The sequence below is a fragment of the Xylocopa sonorina genome, chromosome 4 (genome assembly GCF_050948175.1).
Source record: "Xylocopa sonorina isolate GNS202 chromosome 4, iyXylSono1_principal, whole genome shotgun sequence".
NCBI lineage: Eukaryota > Metazoa > Arthropoda > Insecta > Hymenoptera > Apidae > Xylocopa > Xylocopa sonorina.
Window position 1 is genome coordinate 5,877,786 of NC_135196.1, and position 24,408 is coordinate 5,902,193.

The following is a 24,408-nucleotide window of genomic DNA, read 5'->3' on the forward strand; positions in this document are numbered from 1 at the left end:
TCGCCGGAAGTTACTCTGTGGACTTTAATTAAGCCTCGAAACCTTAAACTCTATAACTCCAGGAATGGATGATTCTTTTCGCCTAATGGAGTTCACAGTTTAATTTCTTCCTTACGTTACATGCAATTCACCGCCAGTTATACGATCCTACGCGAAGGCAGTCTTTCGCGAAATAGTTTAAAGACATTGATATATATCGCTTGTATCTTCCAACTAATCTTAATTAACTTAAAATTACTTAATGTACTCGATGGAAAGAAATTCAAAAGAAAAACTTAGGACGAAAATTTCATTTTCACTTCCATTTTCTGCTGTTCACATTTACGTTCGTAATGAGTCTCAAATAATTTCTAATCAATTTTCATTGAACAAAAAATTAGAAAACCCATGCGTTTACATTACAACAATTCACTCGCAAATATTACCTTTCTCAGACTAAAATAACACGACAGTATCATTACTGATTATCGTAAGAAAGATCGCAAAAGAGTTTGAACGAGGTCTCCAATGACCAACCTATGGAAAAAACGATATCGACTCGATTAGAAAGCCGAAGCGAAGGCAATGACAAAATGTTTCGAAAGTGTATGCATAATTTCGTCCATCCCCCGCCCTGGCGACGATAATCATCATTCTTTCTCGAACGCGGCGCGGCTCGAAACGCCCGCTCGCCTAACTCGCGTCTATTTGACTTGCTGATTCGTATACGACAAATTATCATTTTCATTTTCATCCTCATGATCAAGAGACCCGGTTAAAGTCTTGCGCGAAATGTATGCGCATATATACAGCCGTAAGTGCGACGAGTATCTTTGCCCCTTTGCGAATACGCTGAATGACAAATCGCTCCGGTACAACCGTCTGATATCTTGTAATTTACACCTGAAAAAGCGGTCAACAAATAGCGGGAGCTGTCTGAAAATTTTCAATCCCTACAGTCTCGCTTTATACCTGGCAAACTCCAAATTATGGATACTTGACGTCTTCCTTTCGATTTCTCAGCTCATTTCGATGAACAATAGAAGTTTCACGAGAACAATGACCACGCAGAATCGCAAGATATACAAGGAGGCGAGACAGAAAATGTAGTTGAAAGCAAACACTTGAACAACGCGGAAGAAAAAGCAATAAATTCAAGACAAATAGCTTTAGAACGTCCAGAAGTCTTGTTCTCTTCGAACGAGACGAGCCTCGGAAACTTTCCGAGCGGCCCCGCGTCAACATTTTTCGCGTGCTTCCGTTCCTCGCTCTTCCGGCTCGAGTATTCGTTCGCGCGACGCTCAGGGAAGCCACCGTGAACGTACCTTCCTCGCGGTTGTTCGCGGCGACGCGCCCTGTATCCAGCAAGACGAGTAACTTAAATAAGCATACTCGGAAAGCGTAATCTTCCCATTCACGCGCCGATGAATACCCGGCAATAAATGCATTCTGCCAACCCGCGACGTTCCGCGGCGACGGTTTCGCTTTTTCGCGCGAGCCTCCAAGAGGGAGCCTCTCTCCGTGTTGCTCCCATTGTGTCGTCGACGTTGCTAATCGAGAGTTGCCGTTTCCGTCCACTCCAGTACGTGCCATCTTTTTTTTTTTAATAATAAATGTAATTCAAATTTTTTGGGAATTTATCGTCGAAGAAAATTGCTGTTAAGTAACTTTGAGATTTTTTTTTTTTTTTAATCTTTATAGCGATTAGTAACTTAAAACGCAAAGTCAGTATTTTTTTTTGAGATCTCTTTTTTTTTAATCTTTACAGCGATTAGTAACTTAAAACGTAAAGTCAGTATTTTATTTTGAGATCTCTTTTTTTTTTAATCTTTATAGCGATTAGTAAGTTAAAACGCAAAGACCGTATTTTATTTTTGCGTAATATATTCGCGAGAAAAGAGATGAGATTCCTCCCAAAGAATTTCCAATTATTTTCAAGTGAAGAGAGGTAGCGAAAGTATTCGTCGAAGATTCGAATTCCCCAATTGGCTATTTTCGAATGGCAACACTGCCGCGGAATTCCAGTGACCAATAAAAACGACTGAAGCGCGGTAAATGGCTTCTTGGCTTTTTAGATTTAAGCTTCGACGCTTAAACGCCGTAATTAAAACTTCCCTGACAAAATTCGTACGGTGCCTTGGAGACATGCTGAAACATAAAGAACAGAGAAACAATTTAGCGCCGATCATTCGATCTTAAACATGAGATTACACTATAACGTGTCGTATGTATAGAAATATTATTCCAAACTGTGATACAGTGAATTATCGATGAATCTTAATTAATAATCTTATTCTCGACTGCATTTGAAATTTTAAAGTTGAAAATATATTTTTTTTTCAGTGTGTTCTACTATTTATTCAATTAAATAGCTGTCTCAATCTATTATTATTGTATAATCATACACTTTTATCACTATTGTAGTAAGCATAGCTGACTACAGTTCATTTTCTTGACTAAATGAAATACCTGTTTAATTGTAGCCTTTAACATTGTTCAACCAACGATTTATTCGCTTAACCCTTAACTGCTCTAACGATCAAATTTTTATCTCCAATTGGAACCTGATCAGACGTTAAGAATTTCGCACGATTAATCCAGCAACAAATAAAATATTAATTTTATAATAATCATAATCATGGAAATACAAACCTGAACCAAACAAAATATTATCGAGATACTTAATCGAAAGTAAAATTGTGCCAACTAATAATTAATAATTAGCTAGAGCGATTGAGGGTTAAGAATCGAGCCTGGTGGTTCTCAGCAAAAAAATATTCAGCAAACCGCGAAGATCGCGTGTCACGATCGGCCACTGATCCATCACATGCGAATAAGAAAAAAAAAACAAAAAAAAAAGAGCCAAAAGAATAAAAGCACGAACGTATGTCGCACAAAACGTTCCTCCACAATTGCACAACACACTTGAGACTGTTTGTTCGTGGGATGAAATATGATGCAAGCTGCATTGGACGACAGTTGAGTGCACAATGTTAAGATGTGTTATGCGTCGTAAGTAAATAGCGGTGCCACGGCGATCGAGCCGGGTGCGTTGAATTATCAGATTGTTCTTAGCGTACCTCTGATTTCCGACTTACACGGGGCATGCCTTGATGCATGATTATATGATAATGAGAGGTGATGATGATGAGGTTGCATGAGCATGTCATTCTTTTTTTTTTTCAAGCATTAATATAGATTAAATAAGGCTGACGCGAAAGGTTAATTAATTAATCGTTGGTAGAAGGTAGAAAGAAAGAGGCACTAGATATCCACTAATCAGGTGTACATTTGTGGAACGTGTGATGTCAGATTTTATACGATGAACGTGTACGAAATGATTATGAGCTTGCGACTAACATAAGATGAAATATGGTGCTAAGAAATTCATTGAGGCTAAATTCACGACTTCATTAATAATACATTTTTTTATGCGACCTTAATAGATCACAAAGTGACATTCGATAGATGAATTTAGCGTTACAAATGGTTACTGCGCTAAACAAATATATTCAAGATAAAATTTACTGTCAAATGTAATAAAAGTTCACAGAAATACTATGTTCGTTAAAAATTCAATGAAAAAAATATGAAGCTTCGATAGAAATAAGTTTCTCGACGCTCAGAATGACCGAATTAAAACAGTGTCGTAAAAGTTCACAAAATTCGATCAAAATTCTGGCTGAGTCAATGGTTGGTTGCATAATTTACAAAATATGGCTGATATTATATTAGCAATCGATCGATTCAGCACAGGCACTTCGATCTATTAATAAAATTCGCTTGGCTGCAATTTTAACCGCCCCACAGTGAATGATTAATTAAAACGCGGGCTCTTTACAACGGTACCGAAGAGAAATAATGAAGCATTCAACTGATTCATCATTATACGTTAAGCTCCGCATTCAGCGGGGGCTCAACGTATGCATTATTGCAGAATCTCAAGGCGGAATTCGAAATTCACTATAATAGTCCCGAGAGATCACTGGCTCATTGTTTTCTAATCTATTATTAACATATCCATTGCTCCACTTGCGCGCGGTGTTTCGAGGGATCAAACAATCGTGCGTTTCCCATTTCCTATGCTCTTTCTGCGTGACCTTGCTCCTAAAATCGTTCAAAATGCACGCGAAATAACGCAAACACAAAATCGAGAAACTGTTGGATAGTTTTGGAAGAAGTTTTACGCTTCGACAGATTTTCAGTGCAGATAGAAAATCGGTGAATTGAAGCTATTCTCGAACACGTGAGAAATTTCAATTGTAGATATTGGGTAGATATCTTAAGTCCACTGGTATTAATTAACGATCGTCGATTGGATAATTGTATGATTGCTTGGCTAAGAAACTTCAAATAGAAACTATCTCTAATCATTAAAGTCTACATAAGAAAATGATCACAGTTATAACTGTACAATTAGGAAACAGATCTATAGAATCACTCTGATCAAAGCTTATGGCGTATTCAGATAGTAAAGCATTGAAAATATATAATTCCCCTTTTATTTTCGCATTAAATAATTCCGAATTGCCAATTAAATGCTGTGCACAAAGTTATAATCCAGCTGGATTACTGGTTTTGTGTTATACAATAACGATATTAACCGTAACCTACTTCTGTATCATACGAGAATGAGTATTTATTATTACCTTTCGTTCTATTTTTCATTTCGTAATTCGACTGCTCAATGGTTAATTCTGAATACCCAGAATCGAAAGAGATATTAATATCTTCAACTCGTTTTACAAAACCATGAAAAATCAGTGATCGTTCGTTGCTCCTCTTCGCAGAGGAAATTCGCGAAAGCGATCGATCTCAATGTATCACCGCGTGTAAAATATATATTTTTCGTCTGTCGCGAAACAGGGAAGCGATAGCGAGATAAAACCGTGATTTAAACGGATATTTACATTAAAAGTCGTGGCGCGCGACTGAAAACTCTGGCGTCGCTCGCAGGAATCGAGGACGCGGTTAATCAAACCTGAAAAATGAGGCTCGCCAGTAAGGATCGACGATGAGTGAGGAGTAAGACGGAAGATTCATGGCACGTACGGGAAAATTTCGGCTCGTTTAACTCACGGCACAAATTGCGTCGAAAGTCAGGAAGATTAAGCTAAGCCTTTGCCACGGACGAATGTGCATGTATCAAAGCGAATGGTTTCCAAAATTCATATCTCCCCGGTACACGCTCCGAACTAATCTATTTAACACTATAACGGGTGGAGTACTCGATGAATTCCCGGCCAATTATCCAGGCGGGTTGATAATTTACATCGAAACGGATACGTGTAAAAAGTTTGCGCGATGTGCCAATTCTACAGTGACATGTACGTGTATAGAGAGCAAAATTGTGAATGCAAATTTATGTTATGGAATAACAATACGTCCTAGAAGATGAAGTGAAAAGTTTATAGAAAGAAACGATTGTAGAGAACATATAGAAAAACATTTAGGAATTGAAAGTGACACAGAAAAACCAATAAAAAGAAAAGGTGATGTAGTATTCCTTATAAGGATTGTATTATATTATATTAATTTACATCGAAACGGATCCTAGTAAAATGTTTGCGCGACATGCGAATTCTACAGTGACATGTACATATACAGAGAGCGGAATAGTAAATGCAAATTTATGTTATGGAATAACAGAACGTCCTAGAAGATGAAGTAAAAAGTTTATAGAAAGGAATAATTGGAGAGAACATATAGAGGAACATTTAGAAATTGAAAGTGATAAAGAAACAATCAATAAAAAATAAATGTGATATAGTGTCCCTTGCAACGATTGTATTATATTCCTTTTTATTTTTTTTCCTTGTTATTCTAAACCATTATCAATTGCTCCACTATGTTTCGACATTCTATATTCTATATATTTTGTGTAAAATAAAACAGGGATATGCAGAACTCCAAATATTTACATATTTCCTTGGAAATATTAAACGCACAACACAAAAAGTTAAAAACCAGCAGTTTTTCGTTGTACACGATAAAACGTGTTACCAGCGTTTTCGAACGGCTATCAAATCTGTCCCGATAGGATGGAATAAAAACCTAGGTCGATTTTTGAAAGCGTTACTCCTGATTGATGATGTTCGTCGCATATCTTTATGTATTTCATCTTGTATCTATCTGTGGCTGAGTGTGTATTTTATAACTTGCTATAAATACCATGAGAACGTTGAATTTATTGTTTATTGGCCATTTTTCAGCCTCTCTTTAAAAAAGAAAAATATACAGCCTGCAAAAAAGTTACATAACACGAAAAACGCTACAAATCGATCGACTTTCGATACTGAGTCCGTCGTTGAAACATAAAAGAGATAACTAGCTGGCTTTCATGCTTCTTGATCATATCAGTTCATAAAAAACGAATCCAGAAATCGAAATTAAAATCCCTCAGTATTTCACTAATTTCAAAAAACGAAGTCACTGTAACACACATAATTTTAAAGTCACTAAAAGCAAAAGGATCAAGCTAAATTAAAATCGCACAGATCAAACATTAGCAAAAGCCAGAACCAACGATACGAATATCTCAAAAAAAAATCTCCTAAATTATACAATTCATTTCTCTGGACATATCCTACAACACGAAGGTAAAGCGTTGCAAATTCGACGAAAGATCATCAGTTCCGTCTCACCACCCCACGCAAACTACAGCAACGAAGGCAGGCATTCATCCCTCGAAACGGATTAAAATCAATCCGAAAACAAGGGAAACACAGCTCTGGAGCGATCCAATGGAAGATCGATCACCGACCGCGCGACGAGCCCCTCGACAAACCATGCGAGTCCTTTCACGAGGCTCGAAACAGCCGATGATAACGGGAAAAATGATCGGTCCCGTGTTTCAGGACGCGTAAGCCGCAGTCCCGGTGCGTGTCACCGGACGGGATCGGTTAATCGCGCTGGAGGGTTGCGTGTATAAACTCCAACGCCGCGGATGAGTGCGTTTCACTGTAACAAGGCTGCTATCCTGGCCAGTAATAAATTCTAACATTTAAACTTGTCCATGGCGCGTAAAGCAGCGTGCAAACGCGAGAGCTTGCGGAAATGCACGACGAGACAGGAGGGGTGAAGCTAGCCAAACACCAGGTTAACAGGGGGTGGAGAGACGCAACAGAAAACGTAACGAACAACAAGCGAGGAGAACGAGAGAGGCAGGAAGAAAGAGGAGAAAGAAGAAGAAAACGACGTTAGTAAGAGATGGGTTGGGCGACCCAACGGATGCGCATCAGGATGCGAGGGAAGAGAGATCCGTGGGGTACCTGTGAAACTTTTAATTAGCGAGCTTATCCATTTATCTGCATGCCGTTGAAAGGAGCAGCCCGTGGCTCGCAGCCGAAAACAGAAGTCGAGGAAATAAAAGCGCGGATGCGAGAAGCGTGGGGGGATGTTCCGAAGGATACCCGTAGAGTCGAACCTGGACGATGAAAGAGAACGATGCACGGCGGAGCGAAGACGGTGGGAAGGTGAAAAAGAGGGGGCGTGGGACGAAAAGTGAGGTGCACCCGGGTATAGGTAAACCCCGAGAAAGGCAACGGGGACGGGCGAGAGAAGATGGCGGGAAATAAACGAGGTGTGGTAGACTGGACCGAGGCTTCTGATCCCACAATGCGCCACAATAGAACGCCGACGATGGTTTTGCATATGAAAGAGGGCCGAGAATGGAGACCGCGAGAGATAGGTGCACGTAGTGTGATATATCTGACTAGAGTCACCCCGTAGACCACCCAGTTCCTCTCCTCCGCATCTTTCTCCTCTTCTGTCGCCGTCTTCCCGTGCTCTTCCCATCGGCCTTTTGATCCTTCGTATACTCCTGCCCCGTGTATACGCTTGCAATTTCTCCTCGTCCTTCTTTTTCCCTCATTTTTTTCTCCTCTCTATTTTTTCTTTTTCTCCTTTCTCTGCCCTCGACCCTCGGCGAGAGGCGAGGAGACCGCGCCAGTACGGTCGTAAGTTGAAAATGCGTAAGGGAAACTGCATTAGGGGAGGTGGGGTCGTCTCTTTCGCTTAAGATAAACTCGTTTCCATAGAGCCACGGCCCTTTAAGTCGTTCCACTCATTGTGCTGCAAATTTGCGATCTCTTGCGGGACACGAGGCTGTTCTCGTCCCTGCCTGGCGGGATTATATTGGAACCCTTCCCTCAAGGTGGATACCAGGGTTGGGCGTGGGCTGGTGGATTTCGTGGCCGTCCCAGCGAAGAGCTTTTCGAACGAGAAAAGGGTTTCCCTTCTTCGGCTCCTTCTTTCGGCGTCTGCGATCCCTGCGAGCGGGGATCGTTCCGTGACTTTCGACTTTCCGTGAATATTTCGAGCAGCCAGCTCGTTGCCGGAGAAGAGAGAAAGGGATGGAGCCCCCTTTTCTTTCGTGGAACGAGCGAACGTTTCAACGCAGTTTTCTCAGGGGCTGGCCAGGTTTCGTGGAGCCGTTCGAATTGAAAAATAAATTGAGAAACTGTTAATTGCGAACGGTAGGTGGGAACGGTGAGTTTTACGGCACTGTGGACCTGTTGAAAATAAATTATTGATTTCGCGTTCCTCGATTGGGTAAGCAAGACGAATCAAGCAAAATCTGTGAATTAAATTATAACTGGTTCTTTTAATTCTTGTTTCTCCTTTTGTGTTATACGATAGAATAAAATGAATCGGGTATCGTTGCAGACTGAAAAGTACCAACCGTTACGGTAAATATTATATGTACGTATGGCATCGTCCGCGTCATTGAACTTCTGCGTGAAATTTAATCAATGCATTCGAGGCAAATGAACCCCTGTACGCGATCAAACAAAATTAATTACGAAACTGAGCGTTAAATTTATAATGCTCGAAATTGTCAAGGAAGCATCTCGTATTACATTGCAGAAAATAATTGCTTTAAATATCCTCTACCATTCGTTCTTATTCATCGTGACCTAATCAAACACCTACCAACTCTACTTCTATTATCCATTAATACACAAAACTGTAAAATCACTGATTTCATTCGCACCAACGATTGATCACTCGATTCGCCAATGAATCCTCAACACAGATATACTTGTCGAAAAAACAGCTCGAAATGGAACTAAAAAAAAAAGAACCATCGTGCGCACAGAATAAGAGAGAAAACAGGGTGAGAAAAGTGGCATAAATGTTTCAGAATCGCGAGCATCTGTCGACCGTGGGGAGTTTTTCGGTGCCAGAATGGAGCCCGTTTTTGGAGCCGCTCAGGAAGGCGTCGAGCAAGTAGAAGGAAGGGGGTGAAGGGGTTTTATTATCCTCGTATAATGTATTATAAGTGGAGGCACTCACAGTGCCGTCACTACCAAACACTCAAAGCCCTCCGCGCCCCTGGCTTCTCTATCTTCCGTCTACTAGCTCGTGTCCTTCCATCCCTCTCACCCCTCCCTCGAGCAGCCACCTTTCACCCTTCGGCCCGCAGATATTCCCGTGAACCCCTCCAGCAGCAGCAGCAGCAGCAGCCTTCTCTGTACACTCCGCTTTCGAGTTATCGATAAGAACCGCAGACCTCTTTTGTTGGTTGATAGATAGCCTTTCAAAGCGACGCGGGGTCAAATATTCGACATGCCGCTCGGTTCAATTTCGTGCCAATAATATCTATGCGAAATAAGGACCGGAAGCCACCGCCGCTGAGCCACTATTCGCGGCGTTTTCCGCTGTGAAACTTCCGCGTACCGCCTCTCTCACTCTCTCTCTCTGCAGCTGCCTGTATTCGATTGAGAACTGGTGATATTTGAAAATGATTTTTATCGGGTATATTCGAGGTTACTTTGATCGCGTAGCTTGGGCAATACCTTTTCAACTGCGACGAGGCGTCTGCGTGGAGACGTCGAAGGCAAGACATTTTCAGAAGAAATGTTTGTACGAAATGGTTACGCACGAATCGTTATAAAATCTGACACGCAAATTGTATGCAAATACACGTGAATACTGCCGATTAAATAGCTGATTAAATGTATAGTCTAAGGAGAAGGTGTGGATTGCCTCGTTGATATTGTAGGTCTTTCATAGTTTAGTCAGTTTAGAGTCTTCTCACTTTTAATATATTGTCAAGTATCTTTGAATTATGAAATGCGTCTTTTAAAATGAAATATGATGCTTTCAGACAAGTGGAAAGAGAAATATTGAGTTCTAATAATTTTATCTGAAATAGAAAGAAAATTATGTTAACAGATATTATCAGAAATTATTGCTATTTTCTAGTAATAATAAACATTCGTAATAAAGGAAGAAAAAAGATAGTAGCCTTACGTCCAGTAAATGTATGTCGATTATATAGAAAAGAACTAATTGAAAAAGATTTAAACGTTTTCGGTTCGAGACACGTAGACGTGTAAAAGAATCTATAACTCAGGACTGTGAGATTATCAACTTTTAAATAAACTTTTCAATGAAATTCCATACAATCATGTCCACGATAAAAATATCCAAATATTTAAATCATTATTAGATCCTTTTACGCGTCTTTGAATTTCCAGTAAATCAGTTCATTCTTTTATTACAGCAAAGTTGATTAAACCTTTGCAGCGTATTAAAATTCGATCGGAAATAAAGCATGCCTGAATTCAAAGTAAAAGCCAATTTTTAATTATCCGCGGCCGTATTCAAAAGCCACCACACACATACAAGCCTTAATTAAATTTCACGGACATTCTTGTAACTCTTTGGTCTTAGGAATTTCTAAAAGTTGCTACAAAATAATTTCAAGAAGAGGGAAATCGGTAGAACGTATGATTAAATAAAAGAAAAAATAAATGCAAACATACAAAGTTAAATAAAATAACTTTACGTGTTCCTTCTTTTGAAACTGAATTTTTGTTTAACAATTTTAATCTCAAAATGTTCTTTTCGTATAATGAAACAAAGTAGCTAGAACTAATAACGTGATAAAAATTATCAAATTTCTCTTCTTATCAAGTAAATTCTTTTCTCTCTTACGAAATTTCACATTTCATAAAAAATAGTATTTTTGTAAATTACAATTGGCCACGAATTTACTGTCAAACATGACAGTTCCATACTGCTGTCTGCAGTTTATCGATGCACACTGTATCACAAAATTACACACCCAATATAGTACAATGACACATCAACCCAGCACTAACGTGAGCAATGATTCCAGCCCTACTGACCTCGCAAACGCAAACTCGAGGCAGCAATGAGTCCAATGAGAAATGATGAGCAGTAGATAGAACCACTTCCAATTGTTCCAGGTCGTGCAGTAGATAGAGCCACTTCTAATTAGACAGCTTTGCTATGCATTTCGTCCGTAACACCAGTAAACCTGGAATCACTGCCCGCGTTTCTACAATAATCAACGGCTACGCGATATCGTCCAGTGTTTAATCATCGTATACGTTACGATAAACATGTTGAAACCTTAATCTCTACAATTATTCAATATTCCACGATATTCAACGAAAAAAAGGGGAATACACATAAAATTCTACTTTGAATTCGAGCGTACTTCGTTCCCGTCGCGAGAGTCGAGTCACGAAAGACCGAACAGCACGCGGATCCGCCCTATCGATTAAAGCATTTTGCATATGTCGTTCGATTAACGAGAGATGCGAGGGCTATGCAACGTGGACGCGCGAATGGCGGCAGTGTTTTAAGAAATGGGTTTGTGAGGCCAGGTGGCGTGGATCAAAGCGGACACCAAGGCGGTCCTGGCGATTCACGAGCACGTGATCACGAACAACGCGCGTTTATCAGTAACACACAGCGACCACAACACGTGGACGTTGAACATTCGTGGGGCGCGCCGAGAAGATCGAGGCATTTATATGTGTCAGGTCAACACGGATCCTATGAAGAGTCAGGTACGGAAAGATTATCCCTTGGAATAGCGGTCGTACGTTAAGAAAAAAGGACGGGATGAAGGAGACGAGGAAGGAGAAGGGAATGCTCGCGAGTTGCAGAGAATCTTTTTACCCTAGATCCGGGTCAGATTTTTATTGTACGCGATGCTTTCGCGTGGAGGGCATTCATTTTAAAGTGAAATCCGTTCCACGCCCGCCGGAAGTAGTGTTCTCCAACGGCCTGTTCCGCGCGCCGGCTAAATTCCCCCGGAATTATGTACCGAAACTTTGCTGCGGAATTTTCATCGTTGCTACACGATAATCCGTCGTTGCTGGCTCGACCAGCGATTCGTTAACGTCCACTCGATCCTCCTCGATCCGTCTCACGGACAACGATTCGCAGACTGAGCTCAACCTTCTCGAAATACTTCCCAATATTCCAAATTTCATTTGCCCTTTGTATATTCTTAAATCGAATTGATTAACATTGCAATTTCCCGGACGATGAAGATATTAAGACACGCAGACTTAGATGGCTAGTAATGTTCTTTAATCGCTCGGTTTACCCGGATCTAGGAATTCTATCTGTTCAATTTCTACGTCTATTAAAAGCAGTTTTAATTTTTCATTCGAAAATAGAGTTCTAAAAGATTCATTTTAGCGGAGAAGTATTTGCAGATTAGCGATATCCGGCGTTTATCGACATCTTTGTCGATGCAACGCTTTGATAGTGACGTATCGAGAACGTCCTGAATACTTAGTTATAAGCTTATTTGAAGATTCAATAAATGCTGCGCTCCCGTGAACATTCATTGATCACGATTGCTCGTATTTGTAGAGCGCGTTCCTAGAAGTGGTAATACCACCGGACATAATATCGGAGGAGACCTCGAACGACCTTATGGTACCAGAGGGTGGTTCCGCGAAGCTGGTGTGCAAGGCTCGCGGCTATCCAAAGCCTGACATCGTTTGGAAACGAGAAGATGGCGCTGATATCATCTCCCGTGCCGGATTGTCCGGTGGCAAAACGAAACGTGAGTACACACTAAACGTAACGAAACTGCGATCGTTGTAACTGAACAGCTATGTCCGACTTCCGTCGACGTTACACTGTTGCACACTTCATCTCTTCCACTATGCAATGCATTCGTTCTGACTCTGAATCGAGAAAAGAATTTTTAAATCTGTTACATGAAATTTACCTACGTTTACGAGAAAATGTATAGTTTTGCTCTGTTACATTTTTCTACGGTTCGATACTTGTGGATGGAAACTTAGTTGAATATTACAGAGGCTTTAAATAATTAGTCTACATTGAACTTTCTTGGATCTTATTTGTGTAACAAATTACTTTCTTACTTTTGTTTCACTCGAGACGCACGATCTGCTGTCAAACATTTTCATCTAAAACTATAAGACAATCTCGCGTTCATCTTTTCCGCTACCAATACATTCATTCTGATTCTGAATCGAGAAAAAAATTGTTAAACCTGTTACATGAAATTTACCTACGTTTATAAGAAAATATATAGTTTCGCTTTGTTACATTTGTTACGGTTTGAACAAAACTTACTTGAACATTACAGAAGCTTTAAAAATTAGTCTACATTGAATTTTCTTGGATTTAGTTGAAAACATTCTTGAATCTTATTTGTGTAGTAAATTATATTGCAAGAGAATTTTTCTTAATTTTGTTTTACTTGAAACGCGCAATCTGCTGTCAAACATTTTCAATCTGAAACTATAAGGCAATCTCGCGTTCAAAGGTATCATTTAAATCGCAGTCTATTGACAGTGAATAAAACGGGGATTTATCCGGCTCTTGGGTCGGCTCGAGTATGCGAAAAGATTGAGAAACGGTGACGCCAATGATCCGTATATAATATGGTAATATGTTTTCGATATAAGTAGAATGGATCGTAAAACAGCGAACTGAAATTGGAAAACAGGGGTAATACAGAGAGTCAGGCCGATTCGTCACCGTACTCCCCCGCGTTTAAATTCATAAGTCAAGACAGTTTTTTCGGGAAACTTTTACCCGATTCGAAAGAGCAGTGTCGACAAAAATTTTTTCTCGACAGACAGTAAAAATATGGTATCTCAAATTGGATATCTAAGCTTTCTGCAAGATCTTATTGTTCATCTTCAACGTTGTACTGTAACATTATAAATTCTATCACAAAACTGTCTGACGAATATTAAGTTAAAATTAAAAGATTCGCAGGAGTAAAGTTTAGTTTTACTGCAAATATTATCAAATTTGTCAAGGCTAGTAAATAGTTTAAGGTAATGCAAGTTGTGCCATACTTCCACGCCTGAACGATACAGAATTGATTACAAAATTTAAGGTGCACGATAATTTCTGCTACTATTGAATTCGTGCGTGAAACAAGGCTCTCGCCAGTTATACTTTGAATGCCAACCGGTTCGCGTTGCATCGAATCCACGCGAATATCCTCTACCGTGATACTTGTCACAATAGCGGTTTAAATGGAATAAGCAGCAACCGGGCGAACTATTTCATAAATTCTCAGCGAGCAAATAATTTTCGAGGACGAGTTGCGTGCGACAAACGGTAAATAAATTAAGGAAATTCTAGCTTAACGAACATCTCATTGTAGAGTATAAAATATCTAATTTTTCGCGGGCTACTCGTTAGCCAGGTCACAAAAGTAGATTATTGCGTTATTTTATACAAAAACGTATCAAACATTTCGTTTTAGGTAATAAAATATTTTTAAATATTTTTATTCCGTTTTAGAAAATTCTTTGATGGTAGAAATACAAATTTTATTTTGCTTTAGCTGATAGCATTTAAAAGAAATCATTGTACCGTCTCTTTTTCCTTAACGTTTCGTTCGCAGCGAACATATATTTTTCCTTCAAGATCTAAAGCTCTTAAAGTGGTTCGAGACAATTTGGAAAAGAAAGTTCCAGCAGTATAGCTCGCATTGTATTTTGTAGAGTCCTCCAGTTTTATTTTCTCTTCGAATACTCACAAAGCCGCTCCGCCTCGTGAATTCGCGTGTTTTATAGAGGGGAGTTCAAGAAAATAGCTTTTTAGACGCGGTAGCAATTTGAAAAAGGGAAAGAAGGATCGAGTTCGAGTATCGAAAGCTCGCGATGCAACGGTATCGAGTTCTGGGTAGCGTCTTTCGTAAGCTCCTGCTTCGTCTCGATATTTTTGCGAGTGTTGCTCTAGTTTGTTCGAATGTACAGATTTTGCAGGAACATTCAACTGGTGTGGAATATATCAATAGACCAATATTTGCTCTTAATTTCACCAGATATTGAAGTCAAATATAAACGTTTAAATGAAACCGTGTCAACTTTGCCTTCGATCTAATAATTCGAACGAATACTCTCATTTTTCAAATGTAACTCAAAGTAAGGTCTAACAAGTCTCGATGCAAAATAGCCCAACTTCTGCCTACCTACAAAGAATATATTCTTCGAGCATTTTTTTATTTTCTCGTTTCGTCAAGTATACAATTTTAAAAATCTTGCAACGATAGTGGCACGTGTAACACGATAACGCTTGCTGACAAGACTTAACAAAATTTCCCCCGATTTTCTCACGAGCGAAGGTGAAACTGAATTTTCACCCCAATGACGTCTGCTTACGCTTTATAGGAAACTCGGTCGAGTAGTATCGACGCGTTGAATTGAAATGGACAGTGGCAGGACCTTAAGCTTCGTATCGCACCTAATCCAGTGTGTTTGATTAGTAATCGAACCGGTTCGATTATTTACACGATAGGATTAAACAATTCATGCGTGTAAACAGCCACCCGTTGACATCGAGTTTCAATTGAACCATTAAACTTTGTGTGTCGAGTGTCAGAAATTATCGGAAATATATCGCGAATAATTCGTAATTAAAATGAAATGATCGTTCGATCAAACGGTTTGAAATCTGTCCGGAAAAATTGCACTGCAGATTTTTGCTGTTGAAATTTTGCGTAATAAAAAAAAATTCTATCTCTTGTTCGCGATCAACAAAAATTAAATATATTAAATTTGTAAAAAGAGGACAGTTTTTGGAGGCGAGAAGTATCGCATATTTTTGGCGACGATGCACAAATGTATACAACGATCGTCGCATTCTATTAGAATACCTTTTATCAAACACTAAACCGACGAAACGGAATTATACAGTGAATTTTGGATGGACGTCATTTTATCTGGCGCGATACCTGACATTCATGATAATTATTGGCGTTTCTGAAAATGATTTGATGGCAGATTTCTGCGAATAATCCGGTTAAATCTCTGTGAACGGTGTCTAAATAAGTTATTGGGGGACGTGTCGAAATTCATTGCAGCACTTTTGACAACTGCATTTATTTATGAAAGATAAAACTTTAACGAGGACCTCTGTTTTTCGTACACGACATAACTCAGCGATTAAACGCCACTAATCAAAATCGATGCGAACTTTCCAATCGACAATAACTCTTGCATGTAGAGGAAACATGACATTCCAAACTGCCTTGTTCCCTACAAAAATAATTAACTAATTAACAGTACGTTTAATATCAAAGATATGTTTCTCCACTTGGCCATTCATATAAGATAAATCCAATTAGTACATTGAAATAAAGCTAACAAAATTTTTCAAACAATTACCAGTCGCGCGAGCACGTAGCGAATCAAATTTCGCGGCTGTTAAATTCTTCTCGTCCGCCTCTGTATTGCAGTAAACTACTCGGAGGGTGAAACGCTGACTCTGTCGAAAGTAACCAGAAGCGAAATGGGCACCTACCTATGCATCGCGAGTAACGGAGTACCACCATCAGTCAGCAAACGGATGATGCTGCACGTGCACTGTGAGTACGCCCTAATATCGTTTCCCTAGGTACTTTCAACGGGGAGATCTATCTCCCGTGCCCTCCAACGCGGAAGATTATCTTCTTAGCCAGAGCGATGGATTCTGCTGATTCCCGCTCATCGAGCTCTGACTTATTTTTTAAAAGATTCTCGGCCGCCCGCGACCGCGCACCGATTCATCACTGTTCACGACCATCGATCCAATTATATCCAGCTTAATAACAGTCGAGCTCATTTGTTTATGACTCCTCCTCCCTTCACACGGGAAAACAGCTGGAGATTTATTGCGCGAACATTTAAATGAACGACGACGATCCGATTTCAAATGCACCAGGCTGTAATTTTTGGTTGCAAGGTCCATCATCGTCAATTTAATTGTATTTTGTTCCTATTGTGGTTATTTATTTATGTTGAGGAGGAACATGGGGTTGTTAAATGAAATTAGTGAGAGAATTTTTATTTTTGATGACTGGTGCGAATTTGTGACTCCAAGGGGTTGTTGATTAGGTGGATTGTAATGTGGAGGCTTCGTTGTGGTACATGTTTGCTTTTGATGTACAACTTTAATCGTTACCAAATTGATTTTGGAGTGTTTTTAATGATAGAAGGTATTTAAAAATTGCAGAACAGCCTACGAAATTTTGTCAAACAGAGATTAGTACTCTCGAAAGAATCTCAACTATCATTTTATCCATCTTACTAATGCTCGTAGCAAAAACTAAATTGCCTATTAGAACATGTACAGAGCCCGTGTCGCGATTAGAAATAAGAAATACGTCGCAATCCATGTTCCTTATTCGCAACTATGCTCGTCCAAATGTTTCTGAGCTATTTAAGTAACTCTATCACACCTGTTCCTTTGACTGATTCCACGTGGAACCGTAAATCGAGTTACAACACGCGATGCGCATTCATACGTGTAATGCATTCAACGCCGTTCCACACATGCGAACTTTCTAACTTGTTTTCTACCACGGTATTCAGATTCGTGCTACCACGTTGCCACATTAAAAATATTTCTTACGTGATCTGTGACGAATTACACGTGTCGCAGTAACAAGTATGGGAATGTATTTTATTCGATCGATCATACGCGAATGGAACGTTATATTCTTTATTCCATCTCGGTTGGAGCTAATAATGAATAGTAAAGTATACGTCGTGGCATACAGAATTCATTGAACAGTGTTTTCCACGATGCATTATGGGTTTTAATAATAAAACGATTATTTTTCACTTCGCCGCCCTTCCAAAGTACCATTTACCGTAAGGATCTATTGAAACCCTTTTGTTCGACCCTTCCACATTTACCTCACCGTGAAAACAGATTAACGTTTAACCTTTCATCGCTCGCGAGCCGTTTCACGTATCGCTTATTATTTTATACGTGGAAGTAGAGCCTTTTTCATTCGCGATTTCTACACATCGCGCCTCATGAATCAAGTATTAAAATATGTGGCACTATTCACTTCATCGAGTCAATCACAGCACAATTTTTTACCCTATTTTTTTCCCTATTTACCCAATTTTTTACCTTAAGATTGAAATATTTGAAAGATAAAGTAACATTCTCGCTAAAAATTATTTGTTCATGAAAAGAAAGAGACTCAATACTAATCTATAAAGCAGACTAATCTATAATTTCTATAATAACAAAATATCTCCCCTTTTCGAAGATACCCTTCACGATCCAAGAAATCTAGAACAAATGAAGAGACGCAAGAATTTCTGAAAATTCTCAAGTCAGTCACAGTACGAATCGCGACATTGACGAGGGGACTACAAAGATAGAATGGAAGACAAAGAAAAGAGAAATAAAATTCCATGGGACCTGTACGAAAACGGCGTCGTACTCGCGCCGCTTAGACACGAAGGGGGTGGTTTTCTCATAATCGCGCGCTGCGTAAACGCGGTGTTATCCGGCGATGGTCGTGGCCTTAGGAACGTGTCCCACCTCAGACGAAATGTACACAGAGCATGGTCATGGTATGCCAAAGGCAGAAGGGAATGCGAGATACGAGAGAGAGAAAAGAAGGATAAAAAAAGGAACGAAGAAGCAGCGTGGCGGTGGTGAACATACACGGAGATAGCCATCGTCTTCTTCTTCTTCTTCTTCTTCTTCTTTCTCTTCTTCTTCTCTGCATAATTTTAACGCGGCAAAGGGGAGTCTCGTATCTGTATTAAAGGTAGAGTGTAGACGATGAAGGGGTGGCGGTGAAAAGGTGGAAAGTGGAGGGATGGTCGCTGGTGGCAAAGGGTAAGCAAAAAGGAAGCTAAGTAAAACGCAGCTTAAATAACAGCGTGAACCAGCGTGGTCTGAGGGGCGACGAAAAGGGCTACGCCGCGATAGAGGAGGGCAGATGAAAATAATCAAATTACGTTCGAAGCGATATACACTACTGCCTGTAAAGATGGAGGAATGGGGGTAGAGATGAGAAGAGAGATGCGTGTGCATACGTGGAGAGTGCTGAAAAGGGTTAAAAGCTTGTAATCTAATGTTGATCTGAGAATCAATTAATTTTGTTCCTTGCATCTATCTCTTATTTATTATTTCGTTACGCTGTTGTTATCGACGTGATCAACTATTATCATCTTCTATGATACAGTGACGTAATGCGATTGACATGGTGACTTATGCAAGTCAATTATAATACACTAACGTAGGAGCAAAATGAAACAACGAAATTCGCAAAAACGTGGCTGTAGCATTGCAAAAATTGTTATCAACATGATCAACTATTATCATCTTCTGTGATACAGTGACGTAATGATTGACATGGTGATTTATGCAAGTCAATCATAATACACTAACGTAAGATCAAAATGAAACAACGAAATTCGCAAAAACGGAGCTGTAGCATTGCAAAAAGAGTTACAAAGTATTACAGAAGCTAAACACTAGAAATCAAAGGAATATTGAATCAACTACAGAGTACTGAACGAACGATGAAAAAGAAACAACGAAGCAACAAAGACTCTGGTCAAGAAGCCTGTGGGTTGTGCTCAAAAAGGCGTCATACTCAAAAAGTTGTGCGCCCAAAAAGGTTGTGGTCTGTCAAGAACAAAAGTGTTGAAAGCAAAAACAAGAAGCTACGAATAACATAAAAAAAAAAACAGGAAATCGAAGTACCATCGACAAAACATCAAACAATCGATATGATTGGCAAGAAACGATGAGATGTCTGACGCGACAAGCGAAAGGCTCGCAAAGCGATCGACAAAATCGCACGCGTTATTTATACACAGCGATGTATTAAGTCGCGATTACGATTCCGTTTCCCAGTGTCTTAGATCGGACAGCGGGATGATTCTTCGCCGGAAATTGGATGTACCGACTGCCGTGGCACGATCTTGCCGCCTGCCCTAGAGCGATAAGATCGTGCGGGGATAATCGAATTTCATTGAATACGCTTGGTGCCCGCAGACCGTATAGACGATTGCGTCCGCGAGCTATTGCTTCGAAATTCAACCGATCGGGGCTATTGTCGATCGAGAGACCGGGACGACGAGAAGGACAAACCGGATCATCTCGAAGATGGCTGAGGGATCGCCCGTGCAACGCCACGCGGAGGGGCGCGATGCGGTTACGATCGATCCGGTCCCCAACCCGTTTCGATTGTTGCGTCCTCCAACAGTGAAATTCACGCTGCTCGTTCCTGTTTATAGCGGGGTGTCGTTGCGCCTCGCGTCGCGTTTTCATGGCCGTTGGAAATTTGCCGCGCGACGGAAGGAAAAATTGAATGCGGTTTAACGAGCGGCTTGAAAAGAGCCGGTAGGCTGCGATATTTTTCAACGTTACTGAATCACGGATTAAGCTTTCGATTAAACTTGAATTTTGATGCCTGGATCGATATCGTTGGTGTGGTATGACTTTCGATGTAGCGTGTACTCGTTGGAGTGACTTCAGGGTTGATTCGTCGCGCGAGTGATTGTAGTTGGATTCGAGGCTGCGATGAATGACTGGAGTTAATTTCAGACGTTATCAGGTTTTGTATAAATGATAATAATATCGTAATCTATGTTTAACCGCGATATTATAATAGATAACAGGTTGCAATGTTGTAATCTACAATTGGTCCTAATATTGTCATCCTGTATCGCAGAATTACATTTCCAGAAATGCACAAACGTCCAGAATACCGCGTGGAAAATCGATATTACAAACAGCACGAGAGAAATCAATTATAGTCCCTCTTGTTTTATTCTCCGCGAAGGAACGTTCGAGTGGAACATTCTCTTCTTTTGATAATCGCGTGTCCAATCGCGAATCGGAAGCACCTCGTTCCCTGGGAACGCGATTGGAGAAAAGCGAGGTAGGGAAGCTCGAGTTTCTGTCCGATTCGTTCGAGAGACTTCCGCGAAATTTCATCTTAATGCAATTTCGAGATAAGTCGTTAGAACGAGTCTTAAGGGTACGCGCTCGCGATAACACGCGTATTCCCGCCAGAGGAGGACGCGGAGGGTGGTTTCGTTGACGCTCGTACGCGCGAAACTCCCTTCTTTCGTTAATTCGTCCGATAGGAAATCTCTTTGTCCCTGAGGCGAGAAGTTTGCGAAACTGGTTTCTCTCGCGAAAGAAGCAAATTAAATGTATTACAGAGGCCAGTGTACGTGGTACGCGTGGAAAGTAACGTTGACGTTCTATTCAACCGTGAGTTTGTAGCGATCGTGAAAATGGAATGTAGAACGCGATCAAAAACCGCTTTGCTGTAAAACGAGGACGTCTGGAAATATATCTCGCAGACAGTCTGCACGGAGGAACGCATGGCTCTCTTAACGAACGTTTATCCGGTTTTTATTAGACGCTTCAGTCGAGTTAAAACGCGGCTCGTTGATAATTTGATACGCGCCCAGGTTCTATACACGACAGAAGTGGAAAATCAGATTAATAATCTCCGACCTCTGAATTAAACATGCGATAGCTCAAATTCACCGCGTAATTCCCAATTGTGCAATAGCTGGTCATTATTGCGCAGAAAGCGTGCTTAACCGCTGCCAACACCTTCCATTTTCCATCCCCCTCGTTGCACGACGCCTGAATAGCAACGTGTGAATGGAAATAACTGACGCTTCGGCTCTGCGCTCCCTGTAACCCCTCCTCGGTTAATTGTTGGTTGATTACGCGCGATTTATTAGCCGCGACAAACAAAATTCGATTGTTTAATTAGCGTGTCTTACAACGCGGCGGAACAACGCCATCGCGGTTTACCCGTTCGTCATTTAAATTTACACGCGCCACGTATATTCGTTGAAATGATCCATCGTGCACTGTGCTCGAAATAAAAAGACAATCGTATAAGCAACTTCTAACTAACTTGTGCTAAATATTAAGAAAGTTAATAGTATATTGGCTGTCCAGTTACTTATAAGCTTAATCTGTTTTACTATTCACAAACAAAGATATAGAGATTAGACTTCAAAGAAATAGTAATTATATGTTTAACGTTTTGATTCCTCCATTTGCAAAGTAAAAATGCCACCGCACTAGCTTAAGAGAAGATTCGAGAAGTGTCAAGTTTATACTATATCTAAGAGTACCAGAGAAGAGATCCAAAAGATGCAACCAAAAGAAACTGCAAAGATCACGAAAAACGCACCAAAACACGATGATAGCACTTCGAAGACTTTACTAACCCTTTGCGCTCGACGACTTTTTGAGTCGGACGGCACTGCAACTCGAGACAATTTCGCACGTAAATGGATTTATAGAAGAATTAACATTTTGAAAAAGATAATTGTCGAAGTTCAAGTTCTGTAGTTGCATTTGGTGTGATGTTTTACGTAAACACTTATCAGAGCATTCTGAGTTGCCAGGATCTTGTGAGTCATCGCTGTTACTTCCGGATTCACTGTCCATTACACTAACTTCTCTATTTCTCACACTCGACACGTAACTACTGTTTACACTTGCTCTACCACCAATTTAATCATAATCAATCCAAAATCAAACTCGCGTTAAAACTTTAAAACGTGTGGTGCAAAATTTCGCGACAAATGTGCTCGCTACGACCGTCGAAACTGTATTAACGCTAGACACATCGTATTCAGGACTAGTCGTAGAGGAATTTTACGTCACAATGTCACTTTCCAACCTAAGACATAAACAGCCTAATTCCCCGAACCAATACTTCGCTTCTATCAATTGAAGATAACGAAATTCAGCGTAAATACAGCCGCTCGAGTTGCCACGCGAAACATCGTGGCGAGTAAGAGTCGCCATTCGAGCGCAAAAGGTTAAGAGTGATCGTAGACGTGGCTCGTCACGAACTGCGCGTGTCCTCTCCACTTCTCCATTATCGTCTCGAGGCCCAAGCTATTCCTTGGTCCCCAAATGACGGACCCAAATCTCTCCTTTCGAGAAGAAAAAGGGAGCAAAACGCAGTTCGAAGCTCTCGCTAGTTTCAATATATACACTAAATCTTGAACACTATGGTCCATACGTGGTACACAGCAAAATTAAGTGTTATCTCATCAAGGCAGAAATAGCAGAAACTGCTGGTGTGGAGAGAAGGAGTGCGAGGATACTTTTCGTGGACCGTACTTATCCTGGAAACCGCAGTCTAGTAGGAAACTACAGGCCAAACGGTCTGAAAACGTACGTAGAACCTCCCAATGTCTCGCTATCTGAGCTTATTTTACGTCAAGGAACAACACTGTTTAAATAGGACACCATTCGTCAGCAATTTCTCCATTCGTTCCTCCATAAATATTTATTTCCGCTAGGAACTCGCTGGCGATATTTCTAAAAAAGATTGAAACATTCATTAAACATTGTTTGTTATCACGTTTATTAAACGCGAATTCAGTGAGGCATCACGATCGCATAATTGAACTTTGTATATGTTAATTGACTCCCATCTACGGCCACGTTAACTGGAATTAATTTTCTTTCGGCTGTTTCCAACTTGTTATCGTCTTATTAACAAACTTGCCAACTATTAGAGACAAAACTTGGGATTGGTGTATCGAGGATTTTTGATCCCCCACGGTGTTGCGTGCCACGTAATAACCCTTTGCGCGCGATGACTTTTTCGATCGGACAGCGTCGCAACTCGTGACAATTTCGCGCGTAAATGAATTTATAGAAGAATTAACATACGAAAGTGTTATATATTGATATATTATCTATGTTTACATTTCGAAAAAGATAATTATCGAAGTTCAAGTTCTGTAGTGGCGTTTGGTGTAATATTTATAGAAAACACTTACCAGAACATTCCGAGTTGCCAGGATCTTGTGGGTCGTCGCTGCTACTTCCGGATTCACTGTCTATTACACTAATTTTTCTATTTCTCACACCCGTTACATACTGTGTACACTTGCTCGAAATTAAAAACGAGTGCTGGAAAATTTCGCGATACGCGTGCTCCCTACGACCGTCGAAACTGTACTAATGCTAGACACATCGTATTCAGGACTACAGTCGTAGACGAATTTTACGTCACAATGTCACTTTCCTATCGAAGACGTAAACAGCCCAAGGAGCTTATTCACGAACCAATACTTCGCATCTATCAACTGGAGATAACGTAATTCAGTATAAATACAGCCGCTCGAGCTGCCACACGAAACATCGCGGCGAGTGAGAGTCGCCATTCGAGCGCAAAGGAATAATAATCGCAGGATATCGTGAATAATACAAAGTCGCCAGGGCTGTTTGTTAGCAGAAAATTGCTGGTAAGTAAGCGCAGTTTGTTCGTACCGTATATGTCGGTCGAGAAAATTAAAGGGTTAAATCTAGCTGGGAAGTAACCGTTCTAACGTGCGCTAGCCTAACTAAACGTGCCCACCA

The 24,408-nt window shown here is 40.4% G+C and overlaps 2 protein-coding genes across 4 annotated transcripts in view; one reads left to right on the plus strand and one right to left on the minus strand.

The window, feature by feature from the left end:
• The window catches only part of LOC143423208 (uncharacterized), a 236,895-nt gene that overhangs the window by 160,333 nt on the left and 52,154 nt on the right, over positions 1–24,408 (minus strand). The gene's annotated exons all lie outside the window — the stretch shown is intronic.
• Positions 1–24,408, plus strand: part of LOC143423206 (lachesin) — a 191,846-nt gene that overhangs the window by 148,530 nt on the left and 18,908 nt on the right. For all 3 annotated transcript variants that reach the window (XM_076894361.1, XM_076894359.1, XM_076894360.1), the window contains 3 exons: positions 11,622–11,807; positions 12,625–12,820; positions 16,487–16,615. In XM_076894361.1, coding sequence (XP_076750476.1) covers positions 11,622–11,807; positions 12,625–12,820; positions 16,487–16,615 — 511 coding nt within the window. The remainder of the gene's footprint in view (positions 1–11,621; positions 11,808–12,624; positions 12,821–16,486; positions 16,616–24,408) is intronic.